The sequence below is a fragment of the Cygnus atratus genome, chromosome Z (genome assembly GCF_013377495.2).
Source record: "Cygnus atratus isolate AKBS03 ecotype Queensland, Australia chromosome Z, CAtr_DNAZoo_HiC_assembly, whole genome shotgun sequence".
Classification (NCBI taxonomy): Eukaryota; Metazoa; Chordata; class Aves; order Anseriformes; family Anatidae; genus Cygnus; species Cygnus atratus.
The window spans coordinates 50,803,322-50,827,589 of record NC_066396.1 but is presented as its reverse complement, the minus strand read 5'-3'; the positions used below and the strand labels follow the sequence as shown (position 1 = coordinate 50,827,589).

Sequence of the window (24,268 nt, the reverse complement as noted above, 5' to 3'; positions counted from 1 at the left end):
TTTCAACAGTCCTAGCATGAAAACTGTGCCTGGAGATTTCAAAGTTTTGCTTGCCTAAAAACAAAGAGCACTCTCAGAATGAGCTCCTGTTCTCTCCCAGATATCTTGGTAGACTGTGTATCACGCATTTTCTTTCATATACTGAATTTTTAAAAGAACAAATACAGCAAATTGAAATACTTTGTTCTCAAAGCCACAGTCCCACACTTTGTACCTGAAAAACAATGTATGCAAGCAGACATCAGCCTGGATTTATTTTCCTTCTTTTCCTCTAAACCCAACTTAACAATTCCTGTGCTACTGCTCCTTGGGTATCTTTAGATGCTAGCAGTTCAAAAACAAACATATGCTTCCCTGATAACCGTCCTTTTTTTTTTTTTTTTTTTTTTTTTTTAACATTCTCTATGGTGCTTTATAAATGAAGTACCTTAAAATCTTAGCAATATGTACCTGTGAATCATCTGCAATGACTAATTGTGCCTACAGACTCTAAAGCATGTAAACTCCCATAAGAGTTTTCAAATGGAGAAAAATGAATTCACTGTGAATTGCATCACCCTTCTGAATAACTCAGAAAGTTTTCTATCACTTCTAGCTCACAGATGTTTTAACTAACAGCTCGGTGAGTTTGGTTATAAGGTGCCTCAGAAAAGACAGTACTGATGAAACCAAGGAGTACCTTCTTCCAGGTGGGAGAACTTTTTTTACTTTGGAGATGTTTCTTGTGCTAGTATTAAAAAAAGAAAAAAAAAAAAAAAGATTAATTGAAGATCTCTGTGCTGCGCCCATATATATAGTAAAGGGAAAAGAAGTTAGCTGTATCCTTGTCCTATTTGATTAAACACTTAAAATTTGTATTATCTTTTTCCATCTTTACAGGCTTTTCACCCTTTTAGTAGAGCCACAGTCACCTGAGCATTTAAAGCTGCCTACCCCTACGTTCTTAAGGCCCTTCTTGTCCCTCAGCAAGTTTACAAATGACACCAAGCTGAGAGGTGCAGTTGATACCAAAGAAAGAAGAGATGCAATTCAAAGAGACCTGGACAGGCTGGAGAAATGGGCCAACCTAAACCTAACGAGGTTCAACACAGCCATGCGCAAGGTGCTGCATGTGGCTCATGGCAATCCCAGACAGGAGTACAGGCTGGGAGAAGAACTCATTGAGAGCAGCCCTGCAGAGAAGGACTTGGGGGTTCTGATGGATGAAACCCTTGACATGAGCCAGCAATGCATGCCTGCAGCCCAGAAGGCCAGCTGCGTCCTGGGCTACATCAAAATACGTGTGACCAGCACGTCAAGGGAGGTGATTGTCCCCATCTGCTCTGCCGTCGTAAGGCCCCACCTGGAGTGCTGCGTTCAGGTCTGGGGCCCCCAGCAAAAGAAAAATGTGGGTCTGATAGAGCGAGTCCAGAGGAGGGCCACGAGGATGATCAGAGGGCTGGAGCAACTCTCCTATGAAGAAAGGCTGAGAAAGCTGGAGATGTTCAGCCTGAAGAAGAAAAGGCTTGGGGAAGACCTCATTGTGGCCTTTCAGTACTAAAGGTGTCTTATAAAAAAAGATGGAGAAGGACTTTTTACTCAGGTAAAAAATGATAGGACAAGGGGAATTGTCTTAAACTAAAAGAGGATAGATTTAGATTAGACACTGTAAAGAAATTCTTCACTGTAAGGGTAGCAAGGCACTGGCACAGGTTGCCCAGAGAAGCTGTGGATGCCCCATCCCTGAGGTGTTCAAGGCCAGGCTGGATGGGGCCTTGGCCAACCTGATCTAGTGGGTGGCATCCCTGCCTATGGCCGGGGGGTGGAACTAGGTGATCTTTAAGGTCCCTTCCAGCCCAAGCCATTCTATGATTCTATGATTCTTGTGTGTGCCAAGACCTATCTCCTTTTCAGTCATCAATACCACAGTGTTTCTTTAGCTGAAGCGGTTAATGTGTTATGTCCATTAAAAAAACTGCATAGCCAGAGAGAGTACTATGAAAAGGCAGAAAGATGAAAGCAACTTATTTTGTCTTAGAGAGGAAGTACATTATGGGATGGTTGAACCAGATGATCTTGGAGGTCTTTTCTAACTTTAATGATTCTATGATCTCTTACAGTATCATCTATAATTGTTTGTTATTTTCCTTCCTACCGAGAAACAGGAAAATGAAGAAAGGTCCCCCACCCACTGCCATATATTTCACACATTTGTACCGTACCCTAGTATTACAGCAGAGCTATGTTATAACATCCTGACAGAATGAGCCATGTTAGCCAGTTTGAACAAGGTGTCCCCACTTGCTCTCGGCCTCTTCACAACATCTCTTCCCTGTCCATAATTTACCCCAAAGCTTCGCAGTGTATTTTGGAGCCCATTATTACAGCTGAGCATGTAGCCAATAACAATCAAGGTGATCCGTCATGCGAAGGACCATGTGTATCACAGTGTCATAGAATCACAGAATGGTTTGGATTGGAAGGGAACTTAAAGACAGTCTAATTCCAACCCCCCTCTGCCATGGGCAGGGACACCTGCCACCAGACCATGTTGCTCAAAGCCCCATCCAGCCTGGTGTTGAGTACCTCCAGGGATGGGGCATCCACAGCTTCTCTGGGGTACCTGTGCCAGTGTCTCACCACCCTTAAATTAAAGAATTTCTTCCTCATATCTAATCTAAATCTCTCCTCTTTTAGATTTAAGCCATTACCCCTTGTCCTATCCCTACATCCCCTGACAAAGAGTCCCTCCCCAGGTTTTCTGTAGGCCCCCTTTAGGCACCGGAAGACCACTATAAGGTCTGCCTGGAGCCTTCTCTTCTCCAGACTGAACAACTCCAACTCCCTCAGCCTGTCTTTGTAGGAAGGGTGCTCCAGACTTTTCATCATCTCTGTGGCCTCCTCTGGACTCGTTCTAAAACATTCATGTCCTTCTTGTGCTGAGGGCCCCAGAGCTGGACACAGTGAATATAACACACAGATGGCTGCATGACAGCTAAAAGTTACTGACTTCTAAAAGAGGTGCAATGTTTACAGTTGTGTAACATTTTTTTTTTCAAAAAGATTGCAAAACCTGTCTTCTTTTAACTAATGCCGTAAAAGATGAGTTCCAACAAATGGAGAGATTTGTCCCCTACTGTACAGAGCCTATCCACTGTACATAAATGTCAACATAGCTTTCAGTACTAGATAAGTAACAGCAGAAAATTACTTTATGTATTAGGACTTCATTTACTGCCTCATTTTCTATCGTCCATATAATCTAGTCATTGAGCCAGCGTATGTGGTGGCAATATATATAAAGCACAGACAGCTCTGTGACTTGGAGGCCAACCTCAGAAGTGTATTTTCCAGCAAATGAATGAATCTGTGCTGAGTCTCATGTCTTGTGACCATATCGTAGCACTAGGATGTACAGATAACTTCAGCTGTTAACATCCTGATTTTAATCACTGTCATAAATTTACACACTCAGGAGGTGATGTATGGTGGTGGGAATGATGGGAATTTGGCCAGAAGAAATCAATTTGTTAAGTCACTTGTCACCTAACAACAAACACTCTTACAAGGCAGTAAGTTGTAACTACTCATGGCCAAAGACATTTTTTTTTCCATAAGAACAGCTTGTTAACCTTCATGCTATTTTAATTTTTTTTTTTTTTAGTTTAGACAGCAGCTTTCACTTGCCATAATCTACCTTCATGACTACAGTGTGTGTGTACAGCACTCTTAATCATTTCCTAATCTGCAACATTAAGTAGTGCAAAAGCTACAGAACAGTGAGTAGGAACGGTTTACCTGGAGATGGCTATTTATTAAAAAATAAATAAAAAGTTCAGATGAAAGGTTCCTAGGTATACCTATAAGGAGACTATACCATAATACAAATTGGAAATCTTACTGGTTCTTACTTAATTATTTTTTGCCTTTTACTTCTTTGAAAGAAGGAGAGAAAAATCCCAGATACAAGGCAAAAATATTTTGTTCTTTTAAAGTACAGTAGCCATGCACAATGCTTTCCCTCCCGATTTTGATAGGCCAGCACCTGGTGAATGTCAAAACCTAGTTCAAATGGACAGTGAGATACAGTTGTACTGTACAACATCCCCACCCAGCAGATAAGCAGAAATGTAGTGATGAATTTTCCCCTTTTCTGGAGAGGCTCTCTCTGAGCATTGTTGTACTTCAACATTTCCGAAAGCACACAGGCTTGCAAACAACCCCAACTTGCAAACAACAAGGTGCTTGCAAACAACCCCAACTACTATCAAGACAGTTGCACGAGGACTACTGAATACTAGGACCACTGAGTGACCTGGGGACCACTGAGTGACCCTCATTTCCCGTAAGCCTGGAGTAAACTTGTGAAAAACCTAGATCATCTCTGCTGCTGTTCCTGTTCCCTGCTCTTCATTTAAAGGACAAAAAATCCTTAAAAGAATTCCAAGTTTAAATGTTTCTTTTACCTTGTTGAACAACATAGTGTAAGACTTCTTTTTTTTTTTTTTTAATTCAGAGACAATTGCGTAACTTACTCGATCATCTTCGTATTTCTCACTCCTACTCCTGCTGGCCATATATATATATATATATTTTTTTTTTGAGTGGCTTTTTCCCCAATTTAATTCAGTATGTTTCATGCTTTCCCCTTAGATTTTTCCCTTTCATACCCTCTTTTCTCTGTTCATCCCCCTCTCTCAAGCTTACACTTTGCCTGTCTGTGCTGTGATTCTGTTTTGCAGGGTATATATTCTTCCCCTCTTATCCACAGCCAGTTATTCTCTCCTTCCATTTCACATATACGCCATATACAGAAGAGCTACAAGCAGTGGCAGCTAATAATAAAGGGGCTCAATCGGCTCAGAGGTATGTAAATATTTGTAAAGTTAAGCCTCTTTCCCACCATCTAGCTTTAGGAAAAGAACAAGATACTAAGTATTCAGTTTATACGGTATCAGTAGATTCTTATTTTTATTTTATTGTATTTTATTTTATTTTATTTTATTTTATTTTAAATTTTGAAATCTTTCTTATAAACCGCCATCTAGAAAGGAAAGTTTTCTAGGAAAAATTAAATCTACATCATAATATGACTACTTGTCCTGGTTTCAGGTAGGACAGAGTTAATTTTCCTCCTAGTAGCTGGCAGGGTGCTATGTTTTGGATTAGAATGAGAAGAGCGCTGATAACATGCTGATGTTTTAATTGTTGCAGAGCAGTGCTTACACCAAGCCAAGGACTTTTCAGCTTCTCGCTCTGTCCTGCTAGCGAGCAGGCTAGGGATGCAGCAGGAGCTGGGAGGGGACAGACCCAGGACAGCTGACCCAAACTGGCCGAAGGGGTATTCCATACCATCTGACGTCATGCTGAACAATATATAGGGGTGGCTAGCCGGGGTGGGGGGGCGGCTGCTCAGGGATAGGTTGGGCATCGGTCAACGGGTGGTGAGCAATTGCGTCGTGCATCACTTATTTCGTACATATTATTACTATTAATACTATTATTATTATTATTATTGTTATTATTTTCCCTGTCTTAATAAACTGTCCTTATCTCAACTCACAGACTTCACTCTCCCGTTTCTCTCCCCCATCCCGGAGAGGATGGTTTAGCCGGGCTAAACCACAACACTACTGAAACACACACCATTTCCTTTATTCTCCACCTTTCCTCTTCCATCGCGCAATTTTCTGGTGGCCAGAGGGAGGACAGATCTTCAGCATGATGCTTTCTCCTAGGCTGCTTTGAACCATTATTCCTTGTGAATGACCAGAAACAACCAGAAACTTGCATTTTCTTCTGACTTAGCTTCAGCTTAATGGCATCTTCACACTGGTGGTGTTAGAGGAGGACACAATGAGCTGGAGGGACAGGCAGGAGAATGACTGACCTCTCCTCAGGCTAGAAGCTGCTGTCATGTTTCTAAAAACTCCAGAAAGTCCTTACTGCTTTAGTACCTTACATAGACACAGGGAAGGTGTGAACTGGGCTTGGAAAAGTGTAATTCCTTGATCTCATCACACAGGAAAAGCAGTCTTTGCAGACTGAGGAAGAATTATGATAAATCTATGTCAAAAAGTTATCTCCCTCCCTCCCTCCCTCCCACACAAGCACTTGTCTTCTTCAGAAGCTAAATGTGAAAGTCAGGAGACTTTTAACACAATTGAAAAATTCTGCCCCTTGCTACTGTAACGAAAAATGTTAGTGTTTCCACGGAAAAACAGACTAAAGGCAAGACAGAAATTATCCAGACTTAGGGCTGACATGCAAGGCTGATGGCATGGATTTGAGCCCATAAAAAAGGTACATAAATGACAGGACAATGTGTTGATGCACTCAGTGTCTCTCTTCATGTAGAAAAAAAACCAGCTTTGTCACCATTACAGTTTTTTATCACTGCTTTTAGAAATATTAGACATTTGACTTCTCTGCTTCTGAATCAGGAATCCTCATAGGACTAAAAAAATTACCTTGACTATAATGTTTTTATAAACGAACCCAAACAAATAAGAGGGGGAAAGGATGTTAAACAGTAGTTTGGACTTCTTAAATCTAAATAGCTTCTAAAAGGAAATAAAGTGCACAGAGAACTGTGTGAAAGACTCTCTTCCTTGTAAGCAGAGGCTGACCAAACTCTTACTCCAGCTGATAAATATTTCAGTGACACCTCAGTAAAAATGAGAGAGAGAGGGAGAGGGAGAGGGAGAGGGAGAGGGAGAGGGAGAGGGAGAGGGAGAGGGAGAGGGAGAGCTCTAAATTCTGGTCTGGGCTCTCTCACTCACACTGCTTGCTTGGGCTGGTTATAACCCACGATAAGTCTGGTAAAACAGGAAAAAAATGTCCTTTCTCAGGCCACAGCTGCTAGTAGGGATCTAGAAACTTGCCAGAAATCAGGCTGCTGATTCTACAGTCTGGTTCACTTCACCTACAGTCTGGTACCAAGATGTAGCCATATCACACTGCCTCCAGATTTAAGATAAACTATTTAATAAAAGGCATAAAAAGATGAAGCATGGACCACTGTCGATATTGACTACTGATTACATTCTTTATCTAAGGTTATATGCTTAAAATAAAAATAAAAAGCACAATGGGAACAATAAACAAAAGAGGTATTAATATACCTAGATATTTAATCTCAAAACACGAGAGAAAGCATTTACAATTTCAATTTTGAGTAGTGTTCGAAAAGAAAAAAAAATCACACTGCTTAAAGGTGTTTTGTTAAATTATTCATATCCCTGTTGCTACTTTATATACAAACACTGGACTAGAGCCACCAGTGATACTTCTCTGCGTAATTACTTATTTGAGAAGTAGATGTAACATACTGCCATTTAGCGCTTGTCAGAATGATTGTGAAGATGCAGGCAGTCTGTGAATTAAGTCTCATACCTCTATTTGGAGGTACTTTCCTCAATTTCATGTATCTGTTTTTAGCACGTTTACTTCCTTTCTTAACTTAGATCAGAAAACATCATATAAATAAAATAATCCACAAATGCTAAATGCTAAAATGTAAACACATATTGTGATTTTCTCAAACTGACAAAAACTGTCATGATTTTCTTCAAAGTTATTTTTAAAAATAAGCATATTACAAAATACATTTACAATATGCCACCATTGATCCACATTCCTATCTCACTGATTTTTTGACAGTAGCAGTGTGATGGAGATGTGGAAGAGCAAGATATTGCTTAAGGTAGTGATATTTTTTTTTCCTAGGTTACAAGTGAGACCATCTTACCAAAGACAAGGAAAATGAGATTTCTTAAAAAAGCAAGTCAAGCAAAAGTTCAAAAATCTGTTTACTTCCATCACAAAAGTAGAAAACACCCACAGTCATGGGGTATATCCAGGTTCAGACATTATCTAAGATACAGGTGATATTAAGGTTCAAGACTTTCCTTTGGGCCCTTTCATTTTTTTTTTTTTTTATTTATTTTTGTGTCAGCATATATACTGAAGATCTGCTGCTGCTGTGAATATCAGGAAATGACTGCCTGCTAAATACTGTAAATCATACCTGCAAAAAAACTGAACAAACCAACACTGCAATAGTTGTGGTTTGGCACAGCTTCATTTTGGCTGCTTCTTTTGGATGGAGCACAGGGTTTGGAGAGCTGCCAGTAGCACCAATAAAGTGAACCAACCCATAAAATGTAACACACAAGGGAAGATGAAAATTATTTTGGCAAGAAAATGCTCACATCAACAGCACAGCATCCTCACATACAATTTTAAACATCCTTATATTACTGCATAACACTTTAAAAATCTTTAATACGGTATAAAATTGTCTACCTTAAATAACAAAAATTAACAGCTGACAGCTTTTTCCATTATTGCTTCTTTCCCCCATATTCATTAGTGCTGTCTTACATTCCTTGTTAAGTACATTCCCCAGAGGGACAAATGTGTCTAGCAGTGTGCATGCTTAATACACTAAGCTAGCATAACTCTCCATAGGTTTCTCCATGTACTAACTACCATCTCAAATTGATTTATAACTTCTGCCAGTGGTGTTTTATTCATGCTATGTGGAATACAGAGAAGCCGTGTATTTAACTCCCCATGAAAACACGAACAGTTCTATAAAAAATATTTGCTAAGTATTAAAGAGGAATTCTGGTTCTGCATCCAGCACCTACAGTGTAATGAAATGGCTTTTTTCCTGCTACCAAGCCAGGACAGTCAATACAAGCATGCAATTATTTTTACTTCCACATATGGTGCAAGGCTAATTTATACACCTTTGGCTCTTTATAGATCTACTACAAACGTCCAGTCAGAGGTCCATAATCATATGTAACCAAGCATCATCCCATGCATCCTATTGCTTATGTCTTATAATTACAATTCTAAAACCTAGGATTTACGAATGTTATTATTGTTCTGTAAACAACTCAAAGCCCCTTCCAAATAGAATTCCTACCTCCCTGTTGGCAGTCAGTCATATGCTTCAACAATTTGTGTTGAGTGACCATTGGCCAAGCTGGATCAGAGTACAGTAGTACCCATAATACTTTGGCTTGTACCTGCTGGAGCAGGAGAACTTGTGTCCTCTGTACCTGTCCTCTGGAGCTTGTGTCCTCTGTACCGATATATGCATCATGATGTCAATACAAGGTAAGAGGAGAGACATATGGAGATGAGATTTGGTAACCAGATAATTACTTGAAAATCATTTAATATCTATTTATATTCAAAATGCAGTAAGAAAATACTGAGCCTCAAAAACATGTCAAATATTGCTTTTATGCCACAATCTTTCCCGTACTTGCTCCAATGGGATAATGAATTCAATGACCTGTCCATCTTGAACTCACCTTACACATGTGCTGAGAGGAAATAATGAAACCTACAAATTAGAAACAAAAGCCTAACTATTCCATATAAGGATTTAATGTCTCTTCATGATAGCCTTAGAGAAGAGAGTGTTATTACTTCGTACCTGCACTGTTCCTTCCTTCAAGTAAAAAGTCCCACATATCTAACTGTAGTTCTGGAGTCTACCAGGAGGTCAGGGCAGACCTAGCATGTCAAGCAGTTGCCCAGGTACACAACCCTCTTTACAGAAGAAGGACTGCCAAGAGAACTTATGTTTGTTTGAGGGCTTCCCCTCTAGCTGACCAAATCCCTGTCCTGTGATGGCACATTTTCGCCTGGTGTCACTGTGCAGTATGTCACTACATAGTAGTGAGTTCTGTACAGAGGACTGCCTGGATCCACGAACACACTGGAACATAAAAGACATCATGTTTATGTTTCTACTCCTCACTCTGGAAAGGCACACAGATCCACAACTGGATTTTATCAGAAGCAGACAGCTATAAAGATTTTTTTTTTCAGCTGGGTAATGAAATAAATTCTTTTTACTGCTGTGTTTGTAACAGGATGAGGTTCTTCCATATTCTACCGGAAAAGGTTTACTCATCAGCCTTGCAATGTTCCAGAACTGGTTGCCATCTTGCCAGCCTGTTCTTGCAGAGTGTGTACATTGAACCCAAGAAACACATCAATACCTTCTGTAAGCATCTTTAGTTCTTCAAGGAGCAGACCAAACCTACCTTGCATGGATAATCATTGACAGATTTGCCTCAAACTGCAGAGACCTTCTGTTGCTTTTCAGCTAAACAAGAGAGATAAATGGTGAGCTCTTTCAATTTACTTTTATTTATTTTTCTGGGTGTAATTGGAACATTCTTTATATATTGCTAAAGAGCTCTGCCTGTGAAAGTTTGAGACATTAAGACCACATCGCTATCTCCTTTTATTTATGGTATACGGGCAGAGGGAGGGGACCTAGGAGTTGAGGAGGAATGGAGACAGGTCCCTGCTCGACCTCGCAGGCAACACCCCCCCCACCGCCCCCACCTTCCCAGGTGCGTGTACACAACAGGTTTGAGGCCCTAGAGCTTGAGAGACCAGTGGGTGAAGATGAGGTAGAAAGTCTACCAAGGAGGATACCTAGGGCGAGGAAGTCGACTCCACGCCTCAAGACTGCCTCCACCAAGAAAAATAGAAGGGTAGTTGTTGTAGGCGACTCCCTTCTCAGGGGGACAGAGGGCCCTATTTGTTGGCCTGACCCTACCCATAGGGAAGTCTGCTGCCTCCCTGGGGCCGGGGTCAGAGATGTTGCCAGAAAGCTTCCCAACCTGGTTCGCCCCTCTGACTACTATCCGCTTTTGATAGTCCAGGCTGTCAGTGATAATATTGAAGAGAGAAGCCTGAAGGCTATCAAAAGGGACTTTAGGGGACTGGGACGGTTAGTGGATGGAGCGGGAGTACAGGTGGTGTTTTCGTCCATCCCTACAGTAGCAGGGAGGGGTACAGAGTGGACACGGAAAGCCCACCTGATTAACACGTGGCTCAGAGGCTGGTGCCAACACAGAAATTTTGTTTTTTTTGACCACGGGGTGCTTTACTCGGCACCCGGCCTGATGGCCACAGACGGGTCCCTATCTCTAAGGGGAAAACGGATCCTAGCCCAGGAGCTGGCAGGGCTCATTGAGAGGGCTTTAAACTAGGTAAGAAGGGGGAGGGGGCTGAAAGAAGGCCTGTTGGAGCTGTGCCAGGGGGAACAATGGCAAGGCCGGGGGAGAAGGCAATTGCCCAGCTGAAGTGCATCTACACTAATGCACGCAGCATGGGTAACAAACAAGAGGAACTGGAAGCCATCGTGCAGCAGGCAGGCTATGACTTGGTTGCCATCACGGAAATGTGGTGGGACCACTCTCATGACTGGAGTGCTGCAATGTCTGGCTATAGGCTCTTCAGAAGGGACAGGCAGCACAGAAGGGGTGGTGGTGTGGCTCTCTATATTAGAGAGTGTTTTGATGTTGTGGAACTTGAGGCTGGGACTGATAAGGTTGAGTCTCTGTGGGTTAGGATCAGTGGGAAGGCCAACAAGGCAAGCATCCTGGGTGGGGGCAAGGTGGGGGTCTGTTATAGACCGCCAAACCAGGATGAGGAGACGATGAGGAGTTCTACAGGCAGCTGGCAGAAGTTGCAAAATCGTCAGTGTTTGTTCTTGTGGGGGACTTCAACTTCCCAGACATATCTTGGAAGCACAACACAGCCCAGAGAAAGCAGTCTAGGAGGTTTCTGGAGAGCGTGGAAGATAGCTTCCTGACGCAGCTGGTTAGAGAGCCTACCAGGGGAGGTACCCCGCTAGACCTTCTGTTCACAAACAGTGACAGACTGGTGGGAGATGTGGTGGTCGGGAGCTGTCTTGGGCAGAGTGACCACGAAATGGTAGAATTCTCTATTCTTGGCGAAGCCAGGAAGGGGACCAGTAAAACCGCTGTCTTGGACTTCCGGAGGGCTGACTTTGAGCTGTTCAGGACACTGATGGCAGAGTCCCTTGGGAGGTGGTTATGAAGGGCAGAGGAGTCCAGGAAGGCTGGGCACTCTTCAAGAAGGAAATCTTAATGGCTTAGGAGCGGTCTGTTCCCACGTGCCCAAAGACGAGCCGGCACGGAAGAAGACTGGCCTGGCTGAACAGAGAGTTGTGGTTCAAGCTTAGGAGAAAAAAGAGGGTTTATAATCTTTGGAAAAGAGGACGGGCCACTCACGAGGACTATAAGGCTATAAGACTATAAGACTATAAGGCGAGGCTGTGCAGGGACAAAATTAGAAGGGCCAAAGCTCATCTGGAGCTCAATCTGGCTACTGCTGGTAAAGATAGCAAAAAATGTTTTTACAAATACATCAACACCAAAAGGAGGACTAAGGAGAATCTCCATCCTTTACTGGATGCGGGGGGAAACTTAGTTACAAGGGATGAGGAAAAAGCTGAGGTGCTTAATGCCGCCTTTGCCTCAGTCTTTAGCGGCAAAACCAGTTGTTCTCTGGATACCCAGTACCCTGAGCTGGTGGAAGGGGATGGGGAGCAGGATGTGGCCCTCACTATCCACGAGGAAATGGTTGGCGACCTGCTACAACACTTGGATGTACGCAAGTCGATGGGGCCGGATGGGATCCACCCGAGGGTACTGAGCGAACTGGCGGAGGAGCTGGCCAAGCCACTTTCCATCATTTATCGGCAGTCCTGGCTATCAGGAGAGGTCCCAGTCAACTGGCGGCTAGCAAATGTGACGCCCATCTACAAGAAGGGTCGGAGGGTAGACCCGGGGAACTATAGGCCTGTTAGTTTGACGTCAGTGCCAGGGAAGCTCATGGAGCAGATTATCTTGAGGGTCATCATGCGGCACTTGCAGGGCAAGCAGGCGATCAGGCCCAGTCAGCATGGGTTTGTGAAGGGCAGGTCCTGCTTGACGAACCTGATCTCCTTCTATGACAAAGTGACACGCTTAGTGGATGAGGGAAAGGCTGTGGATGTGGTCTACCTTGACTTCAGTAAGGCTTTTGACACAGTTTCCCACAACATTCTCCTCCAGAAACTGGCTGCTCGTGGCTTGGACTGGCGTACGCTTCGTTGGGTTAAAAACTGGCTGGATAGCCGGGCCCAGAGAGTTGTGGTGAATGGAGTCAAATCCAGTTGGAGGCCGGTCACTAGTGGAGTCCCCCAGGGCTCAGTACTGGGTCCAGTCCTCTTCAATATCTTTATCGATGATCTGGATGAGGGGATTGAGTGCACCCTCAGTAAGTTTGCAGACGACACCAAGTTAGGTGCGTGTCGATCTGCTCAAGGGTAGGAAGGCTCTGCAGGAGGATCTGGATAGGCTGGAGTGATGGGCTGAGGTCAACTGTATGAGGTTCAACAAGGCCAAGTGCTGGGTCTTGCACCTGGGGCACAACAACCCCAAGCAGAGCTACAGGCTGGGATACGAGTGGTTGGAAAGCTGCTTGGCAGAGAAGGACCTGGGAGTACTGGTTGATAGTCAGCTGAATATGAGCCAGCAGTGTGCTCAGGTGGCCAAGAAGGCCAACAGCATCCAGGCCTGTATAAGAAGCAGTGTGGCCAGCAGGTCTAGGGAAGTGATTGTCCCCCTGTACTCGGCTCTGGTGAGGCCGCACCTCGAGTACTGTGTTCAGTTTTGGGCCCCTTGCTACAAGGACGTTGAGGTGCTCAAGCGAGTCCAGAGAAGGGCGACGAGGCTGGTGAGGGGTCTGGAGAAGAAGTCTTATGAGGAGCGGCTGAGGGAGCTTGGATTGTTCAGCCTGGAGAAGAGGACGCTCAGGGGTGACCTTATCGCTCTCTACAGTTACCTTAAAGGAGGCTGTAGCGAGGTAGGGGTTGGTCTATTCTCCCATGTGCCTGGTGACACGCACGTGCCTGGTGATACAGGGGGAATGGGCTAAAGTTGTGCCAGCAGAGGTTTAGGCTGGATATTAGGAAGAACTTCTTTACTGAAAGGGTTGTTAGGCATTGGAATGGGCTGCCCAGGGAAGTGGTTGAGTCACCATCCCTGGAGGTCTTTAAGAGACGTTTAGATGTAGAGCTTAGTGATATGGTTTAGTGGAGGACTTGTTAGTGTTAGGTCAGAGGTTGGACTGGGTGATCTTGGAGGTCTCTTCCAACCTAGACGATTCTGTGATTCTGTGATCTCCTGTTATTTATGGTATACGCAGTTGACTTTACAGGTGAATGCCATGTTCATCTGAAGAACCTCTTTGTCAGCATGAAAAATGCAGTGCGAAGTCTCTGCAGGCAGCCTTTCCCTCTAGTGCTCGCCTAGCCAACATGAATTACTGGAGTCAGAAGTGAGAGATGCTGGTAGCGTCTGATGCTAAGAAGCCCTGAGGGATGGGAATGAGGAGACCAGCAAGGACAGGAGAGAAGAGGAAGATAAAGGAAAGCAGGAGAGGAAGCAGGTCACAAAGCAAGGCAGATAAATGAAAAGGAAGACAATGAAAAGGTAGTTAACCAACAATAACACACCAAAACCAAACCAGATCTGGGGAAAAAGTAAAAACATGTTTTTTTCTGGAGAAAAGAATACATTCATACAACTATAAGAATAAACTGAGATCTGATGAAATTCAGAAAATCAAGTACTATTATGCTATCCTTGATAATGATCCTTTCAAATTCATTTTTAAAATGAAGCTTTGATCACGATAATTTTAGGAAGAAGACTGATGCAGCAGAGCAGTGTTGTAAAGGAACAAACTGCACAACTGTATCAGCACAGGAAAGTAAAATGCAAAGCTAGAGGAAAGTTGAATGACCATTTCCTTTGGCTGCCATCAAGGAAAATCTAGTGATTGGTGATCACTGGCAACCAGATGTGCCATGCAGGCTATCTGAAGGAAATTAGCATACCTGGTACGACTTCAGAAGGATGCTGACTCTTCAACCCAGCCATGACAAAAACAACATCGCTTAGTTTACTGATATTATACATAGCATGAAAATTGACCATTCCTTTCCAAGAAAGGATGTAATTTCTAATATATTACTCAAATAATCATTTCAAGGCAATCATTTTTCTTTTACAAATAATAAAGCAGGTGGAAAGAAATACTGCCTGGCTTCCTCTTATGTGCCCAAAGAATGAATGGCAGGGGCAGGAACAGGGAGTCCTGGCTGCCAAGTTTCCTGTGTTCACTGCTGGACTGCACTTGCTCTCTCCATGGGCTACGCTACCACAGCAGCAATACTTGGTACAACTGAAGTTTAAAAATAAATCAGATTACATAGTTGCAGGGCTCTGTCAAACTGCAAGGACAATTTGTCACCAGTTGTGCTGGCTGCACTTCAGAGCACCACGTACTTACTATACATGAGTCCTGCAATACATATGTCCAAGCATCATAACCCAGTGCTAGCATAGCACTGCCCAAATCTTGCACGATCACATACCCTTCAGGACAAGGCTATATTTTAATCTCAGCTGTTCTCCTTGGCAAAATAGCAGGAAGGTTGACCGCTGATGATCAATCATCTATGCCCATATGGCAAAGATGTCACAAAAGATATCAAAAATTGTTCAGTGAATTGACTGTAAAACACTTACCAGTGCTACACAGTGAAAGGCACTGAGAACCTCAAATAAAAGCTTCATGCAGTGAGAGGAAACAGCAAAAAGTGCCTAAAAGCAGCATGCAAAAAAAATCAGAACTAAGATTTTGTCATCAAGCCCCTGAAATCTCAGATACTTCCAGTGCTTTTCAGGCAGCTTTATCTCCGTGTCTTTGCTGAATCAAGAAGCAAGTGAGAAAGCATAAATTTTGTTTAAGTCAGAGAACACAGTGTCAATATTTATAAAAATATCAGTTTAAGAGATAAGGAAGGACACGTGAGGAGAAAAGTCAAAAGAGAAAGTATCTGGTACCTTAAATATATACCTGCATTAAGAAACATGAAGGTAGACTAATTACTAGAATTCCAAATGTCTCTTTCCTAGCAAGTATCAAAGCAAACAGCAGGTTTAAGTGCTCATCCACATCTCTTCTACATTGTCAAATGTAATAATGCATAAAGTGCTTCTTGGAAAGTGTGGATCTGACTTGCACAGAGATCCACAGTAAAACAAGTGTTACAAGATCACATCCAAACTATCTCTAGAAAAGACCTTCCTTTCTATTGGGAATTTCACTGTGCACAGTTCATATCCACTGCTGCTAAGGTTAAACACCAGTCTCCATGCCATCCTGCTCTTACCTGCTTCCTCCACTTTGTTTTGGGATGAAGCCACGTGTCTGATATCTGAAGCCTTATTTTTTCACCTGGAAGCTTTAGTTTCAGAACTGAAAGAGGCTAGAAAAGGAACAATACCCAGAATTTTGCTTTGCATATTGGAAAGAAATTTGCAAGGGCTCACATTCGGTCCCCGCAATTTCCTTTGTCACATGAAGAGGAAAGGACAGGGGGCTGGCAATATTCATATGCCACTGTTCAGGGCAGAAATGCTTACTTTCTGCTGTTTCCCACATTTATCTATAAAGCCATGATAAATTGATAGTAAGATCAGAGAGAATCAGAATTTAATATCTCCTAAAAGAACAGTATGCTTTTGTTCACAGGATCTCTTCTTATACTAATTAACAGCTTTCTGAGAGTCTTTTCTGATCATGATTTCCTATCCCCCTTCAAAAGCCCGCACTGCCTCTAGTGCTAGGCTCTCTGATGGCTGCTCCTGCAGGAAGCACAAAAATGAACAGACATGAAAGGGGAGGAGTTACAGTTGTTGCTTAATAGACCATCTGGATCACATAACATACCAAACTGCTCATTTAATGAGGCAGAACATATTGGACCATTTGTATTGTAACTTGCAGCTGCTATGACAGTAAATCCTATGTCTGCCTATCTGCCTCGCTGTCCACAAACCATTTTTTTTTTTGCACAGGTGCAAGAACACTGAGGTTAAGGGCTTGTTGCTGAGGTTCTTGCAGATTTTTTAATTGTTGCTATACTGTCAACTGTGTGGCTGAAATAGAACTGTCTTATTTACAAACGCTCAGAAGACCCCTGGTCCCTGTTGGATGACACTTTGATAACATTCTCTTTAAAGGCCCAGCTCTAAAATTGCCCAGGATTGATGGTTCAAGTCAAAGAATCTTGCAAGTATTCTTTACCATTACGCCTGCCACTGAGAAATACATAGAATCCTAAGACCAGTACTAACATTTTGTCCCAAAGGATTTCCTTTCTAAAACTAACCTAGTGACAAACAGCATCAAGCCAAAGCTATTTTTAGGTCTACCAGTAACTACAGAAAGGAAGGGAAATGGATAATGATTTCATTTTTTCATTATAGTGAGCAAGGAATAAAAGAGAAAAGAAGGGAAGAGGGAGAACAGGGAAGGGAGAAGGGAGAAGACAAGGAAAAAGGAAAAAGAGAAAAGGGAAAAGGAGAAGGGAAAGGGGAAAGGGCAAAAGAGAAAAGGGGAAAGGGAAAAAAAAGAGAAAGGAGAAAGGGAAAAGAAAAACTACATTCACTTGGTTACAGATCACTATATAAATTTATTCTACAGAATACGTATATAAGAGAGAACATACATATTACAACCAATCCGCTGTAGACAACATCAGGCTATAAACTCCCTCAGTGAAACTTTAGCTACTCTTAGCCTTTTCCAGTGCAACCACTAAACACAGGCTGCAGGGAAGCTAAGAGAACAGCCTTGGAAGTTGTATTTCTCAGAAATGCAATGTTTCTGTAGTTACATGTTGCTACTTAAACGTTCTGAATATTAAAGGTAATAATCAGCAGTCCAGAGGGAATTCAGTCATCCCTTTTCCAGGTTAAATGATAGCACAGTATACTATCCAAAACATTAGGCACCTAGGGTAGGAGATAAGCATTAATATGAGCTCCCTCTTGCCAAACCACGTCCTGCTTTACTTCACCTTTTCCTCAGCAACTTTTCAAATTTCTAGACAGAAAGAGAAAACTACCATTTGCAGAACTGCCCATCATCCTTTGTTAGCTTTGACATTCCTCCTGGTAACATATGAAGTCAAGGTCTCAGAATACTCAGTTGGTTTGAAGGAGTTTATTAACTGACAGTGTAATGAGTAACAGTGCACGTGCAAACTTCCAGCCTTGATTATCTCTGGTTTTGTTTTGGCTTTCCAGAACCTTGCAGCTTGTGATAACAAGTACATCACATGCAAAATTACAACAGAACTCCTGTGGAATGCCACAACTACTTATTCTGTATTAACAGTGGCATTACAATCAAAGATGATTTGCTTTTTATTTGTTATTGGTTGTGCTAATGTATGAAGTACTTTTGAAACAGTAAAAATAGGTGAACTCTTGTCCTAAAGCATTTATAATCCACATACAAAAAAACCAAGAGACTAGCTGGAGGAGAACAAGAAAATTTATTTATGTAAAAGGTGCTCACATCTACTTAATTCACCCCTTATATTGCTGCAGTGATTATTTATGAGAGAGACCTGTTGCTTAATTACAGTGGAGTGCCAGCTCCAAAGATATACAGTTGATGTTGAGAACTACTGCACAAATGGTCAAGGATAGCTCTTCCAAGTGGAATATATAAACTACTTTCAATTTCCCTTCCTGTGTCATTAACAGCCAGTAAGTTTTCTTACAGACATTGTGGTGTTTGTCTTCCAGAAGGGTCTGGGACAGGGAAAACAAGAACCTTCTGAGGACAATGCCATGAAGACTGTTCCATATGGGAGCACAAAAGAAAACAGAATTGGCCAGAAGACACAGTCAAATTTCCCACTTAAAAAGTGGGAAAAAAATGAAGCCATTGATGTAGATTAAAGAGATGTCAGTCAGACATCTCCCTGGTCAGATAGATTTCTCAGTAAGACAGATCACATTAGTTACTCTTTCATTGCAGCCTCTTATTAAGTACATGAGTTAAGGCTCTGGTGTTTGTTCAACGGGAATCAAAACATGAATTGATTAGATAACCACAGTTACTCCGAATTGCTGCATTCTTTGTAAATAATAAGTGTCACTGTGGTACACACCAAAGGGATAACTTAGTTATTCTTCATTAGGAAACACATACGTACACTATGTAGAATACCATTCAAATTAACACATACATTATTTGTCATCCATTTACATCACTTTACAGAACAGAAACAGGACAGAAGTAGCTTGTGTTTTCTGGCAGCACTTTGACTAAAGGAAAACAAAGTTTGTTTCACACCCAGGTGATGCTGAGTCTAGCAAGATCCAAGGCTGCACTGGATCGCAGCACAGGGCCCAAAGAAACCCAATGCACTTCCTATCCCCCCAAGCTAATGACTTACATTTCTACACTCAAAGGAAGAATGAAGAGCCTTCTACCTTACCCAGACTAAATGATCATCCACACCACCTTCTCTCCTGTTAGGAAAAAATGCAATCAGAGAGAGCGGCGTCTTCCTGGGTGACCAAACCAAGGCTGCCATTCTCCAGTTCCTCTGTACAACGCTGCAGTGGAATCACCTTGGCCAACAGCCTGGCACTGGGGCATACGGCTCGCTTGATCCCCAACCCAACTATAAACAGCAGGACAGCAAAGAGACCAGGAAGAACAAAAGCAAGAAAGCATATGGATCGAGATAAAGATAGTTTAACAAATTAAGAAAAGGGGAAAAACAGAACCAATGCAAAGGCAGCCATCATTCACCACTTCCCACAGGCAGACCAATGCCCAGCAGTGGCCACCTTAGAAGAATACACCCTCACCCCATCCTCTACCCCAGTTTTATTGCTGGGCATGATGGTATATGCCATGGAAAAACCCCTTGGCCAGCTCAGGTCAGCCATCCCCACAACAGCCTCCTCACTGAGGGGGCAGAATGGGGAAAAAAAAAAAAAAGAAAGAGAGAAAGCCTCAAGACTGTGCAGGCACTGTTCAGTAATAGCCAGGCTGTTTCAGCCACAATCCCAAAACACATGCATAAGAAAGCATCATATGGGCTACTATGAAGAAAGGTAATTCCAGATTAATACAAATACAGGTAATGCCAGATTAATGCAAATACATAGCAAAATCCCACTGCTGTACAGTGACTACCAAAACCATTTAACAGTCCTAAAACAATTACATTGCTTGGGGAGGGAGGGAATTCCAGGTCACACCTGTAGACATGACAAAGATTATGGATTAACTGAAGGGTCACTTTCCCTGGTAAGCTTCCCTGAAACATCCCCTGAATGCTTCTTTCAAAAGGACGTGAGAGACTAATTTGAATCCTGTTGTCTAGAGTTAGAAGAGCTTAATCAATAGAACTGCCCCTGAAAATGTGAGCCTAGAAGTTTCTGCAAATTGTTGCAGCAACCATCTGTGCAGTGTACCCTGTATTTATAAGCTTAGGTTATTTCCGTTCTGGACTTTCTGTGAGTGAATGAATACTTGCTCTCATAACAGATTCAAATTCAATCATCGCTGCATGACTCTATCTACTCATCCAAATAACCCCAGGCTTTTTGGGCATGTATTCAACCACTTAATCTAGCATGAGGGGATGGTTTTTGTCAGTACCCAAAGCTAAGATTCAGTCTGGCACCAGCAAATATAGTAGCTCTTTAGCAGACTGGATGTAGAAAATCTTTCTGTTCTGTTTTAAGATGTTGCTTAAGTTAATATTAAGCTCATTTATTTTTCTTTATAAGTTTTTAAGAATTAAAGTTTTCAAATATAAACTGTTTTTTGTTTGTTTGTTTGTTTTTAATTTTTGTCCGTACCTATACAGGCTTGAGGATTACATGAATTTGTAAAAATGTGTCTTTTGCCTCTTTTTGTTCTGGTTCATAGGGCAATCTGCAATACATTATGGAAATTCCACACAGAAAGTATTTTTTAGCAAGCTTTTTATTCAAGAGATTCATACATCTTAAGGCTGAACAGTTATGGGATTCTCTGATTAAACACTGAGCACATAAAACACTGACAAATTATTTGTAGCTTACACGTTCAAATTAAATACATGAGCTATGTATTTGGAATGAGCAATAGAAGACTAACAGCTAAGTAACACAGTATGCCAACCAACCTGGGATTTACATAAAAGATGCAAGTATTTTTGCTCTTGATAGCATATTCCTTACTTATTTAATCAATATTAATTGATAGATTAAATTTAAACGGGGGCAGAGAATTATGTCAGGCAATGCTGTGCATTTCAATAGTGTGTTGACTTCCATGCATTAACTAATCCTGCCTGAATGTGTTCTCAGATAGGAACACTAAGGCTCAGCTATTTCACAAGTAAGCAGAGGTAGAGATGAAAGGACTTACCCAACACCAGAGCAGAAACTAAAATTTTGAGTGATGAAGTCCTCTGCTTTTTCTTAGGCCTGCCATTCCTTCATTCAGGGATATATTTTTAATAATTTTTTTTACAGTATTGTTTTTTCATACCTATGCTTAATGCATATACCCAATACTGCTGCAGTAGGGAGCTGGTCAGCAGTGAACAAGTCTAGACACCTTTTCTCACTACGGAACTGAGTAGCCTGTAGGCAATGGGGAATGACAAAATAGAAGTTCTTCATAAAGCTGTTACGTTGAGAAACTTAGCTCATGCAGCCTTTCAGATATGCACAACGGACAATAGCACAGAGTGGCAAGATGTACTGGTTTGGCTTATAAGAGCTGTGACATTTCCTGTCTCATGTTACACTACTTAGTAACCTCCTTGTTCAATTTTTACATGGGATTTTCAAAGCTTAAAGCTCAGATCTGAAATTTGAAAACTGTATTTTACATCTCTCTACTTCTTGGCCAGAAACATAGTATGACTAATGTCCACAAAATTTTCATCTGAGATAATTGAAGTGTTCCTGAATGTTGCTTCTGAATCATTGAAACTTTGGAGATATAAATAATTCTTAATAATTGCATCACTTTTTATTTTGGCTGTTTTCAGAGCTTTCTTTTTAAACACATAATGCCTGATTTTTGGCTTTAAGTCTTACAAGAGGAAAACACCTCTTTGACAAATTTTTTCAATAGCAGGAAAAAAAAAAAGAAAAAACTTACCAAAAAGACATTTACTTCAACTTATTATTCATATTTCTTGCATGATTTATATAGAAACCAATTAGCTTTAATCTCCATTCAATTTTATAGAATGCCTCCACAAGAGCTTTTAACACAAAGCTAAGTCTCAAGTAAGCACAGTGTGAAGAAGATGAAACTGTGCTAATATTATCCTCACAGAGATAGCAGAATTGCAATTTTCATGTGTTTTTGATTAAAAAGCATTATGGGCACAATGTTCAAAACTGTACTGAAATTGCTCCTTGGGTTTACATTAGCCAAGGCTGCACAAAAGCAAACTTCCTCACAAAGACAATGGAAGCATATACAATAAAATTCAATCCAAAAGGATATAATTACAAAGAAAAGGACTAGATGCAATCCTGAAAAACAAGATGAAAAGATTAAAAACTAATTTTAATTAATCACCGAGATTAAAAGACTCCATTAAATGCTAATACTTTTAATCAGATATATTTGCAGAACTGTAGTTTAGAAATCTCCATTCCCTTGTTTTAAATACCTGGGCGAATATAAGTTACCTTTCTGAAGACTCGTTAAATTAGATGGATTATTTATCTGCCAAAGCTTACTCAGAAGTTTGGTTTGTTGCTAGCTTTCATCCTCAGACCTTAAGACAGTTGAAGAAAAGGCTACTTCACTGTGAATGAACAACAATACCATGCTTTGCAAGTCATTGCTATTCATGAACAAATGCATTCCCAAAACTCCACGCTCTGAAATCTTCAAAACAGATGGAAGCAGCTTGCAGTTTACCTATTTAACTGTATTTCAAAAACCGTATGGCAACTTCAGCCATAAAACAGCTGCTCTGGTGAAGCACAGAAGAGCTTTCAAAGCACACAGCTCACACACAGGAAAACACATGCCCAGCTCTGGATTTAGCAGAGAGTCACTGATACTCAGAAGCATTTCACATATGTATGTGTAACCATTATGGAGTCTTTCTAATTGCAACTGCTGCTGCTACACATTTTCTATAATCCCATGCTGCTTTGAACCCACACAGCCTGTGGAGTGAAAACAATTTCCCATTAAACTTTACAGGGACAACTTATCAGATATGAAAATGCAGACTTGCGTGTGGAGGCTGAAGTCATCTTCAGTTTTTTTTTTTTTTTCTTAGCTGTGCTGCACTGTCCGTCTTTTCTCAATAGGAAAACACATTTTAAAGCTGCTTACATAACATACATTTAATGACGCCTATACAAATCAAACCAAGTTCTAATACCCTTGGTTAAACTGTTTCTGATATGATAGTTGGATATAACATAAATCATGAAAAGCTAGAAGTTTTCCTTATGCAGAACACAAAGCATGTGTAGTTAAGATAATCAAGTGTAAGTTTTCCTCTCATGTTCAGTGTTCCCAGAATTATGATTTTAATGAAGAAGAGGATGTTACCTAAACTACTCTGACAGACATGATAAGAAACACATACTGTCATTTTTGGCAACACAATCAAGAACCTGGGGAGAAGTGAAAATACTCGTCTTGTCAAGATGTAGAAAAATGTGTGGCTATTCTCAGGCTCAAAAGCTGGACTCAGCCTGCTAGTTATCATGGAACAAATGGGTAAAAAACTAAGTTTGTGTGCCTGCAAGAACAATGTTTCCAAAGGAATAATTTCCATTCTCAAAATAAAAACAAAAACAGTTTTACCTTGTTAAAATGAATGGAGATATTATTAAAATTATTACAGATACCTTGCTATGCTGATAGCTTCAGTGTTAAGGCCTGAATATGATTTTACTAAAAAACTGCAGAAGATTACAAATGAGTCAGAAGACTTACCAGTATTCACATACATTACCACGTGGCAGCTATCAGGACCAGGTTTATTCATAACATCCACGTATGGAGATAATGAATATACGGTCTAACAAATTGTAGACACTTTTGCCATCACCTTTTTTTCAAGTATGCCTTGCTTTCTTTGTCAGCCAATACTGCCTACAAAATGTTTGGCTATAAAGTATTTTCTAGGTAGCCCCCTCATCCTTCCTGTTTAATTTGGGATGTCATGATGCAGTGCCAAGCACTGTGTTTCACCAGCAGGAATTGGTCTGATACTGTGAACGATAATGACCTGCAGTATAAGGAAAGCAAACTGAGTGACAACATGAAGGTTGTTCAGGAAACAGACATGTTAGTAAGCAGTACTTCCCAGAACAAAATATAACAAACTCATTGGTATTAGGTGGGAACCTGTTACATCTTTGTATCAAGTATCATTTGCACAGTTGTGGATGGTTTAAAATTTAGCTTGTAAGAACCTGCCTGACAGCAGCACGCCAACAATACCACGATGAAATAACCTGAGGAAGAGACCAAAACCAGGACAATTTACTTGCACTGGGGCAGGGAGCAGGAAAACACGCTAGTCTGG

The 24,268-nt window shown here is 41.4% G+C and overlaps 1 protein-coding gene across 2 annotated transcripts in view; it reads right to left on the bottom strand.

The window, feature by feature from the left end:
• Positions 1–19,408, bottom strand: part of MARCHF3 (membrane associated ring-CH-type finger 3) — a 72,548-nt gene extending 53,140 nt beyond the window's left edge. For both annotated transcript variants that reach the window (XM_035569401.1, XM_035569402.1), the window contains exon 1: positions 19,181–19,408. Coding sequence is in view for 1 of the 2 variants with exons in the window: in XM_035569402.1 (XP_035425295.1) it covers positions 19,181–19,279 (99 nt within the window). In the remaining variant the exon portion in view is untranslated. The remainder of the gene's footprint in view (positions 1–19,180) is intronic.
• Between the last annotated feature and the right edge of the window lie 4,860 nt (positions 19,409–24,268).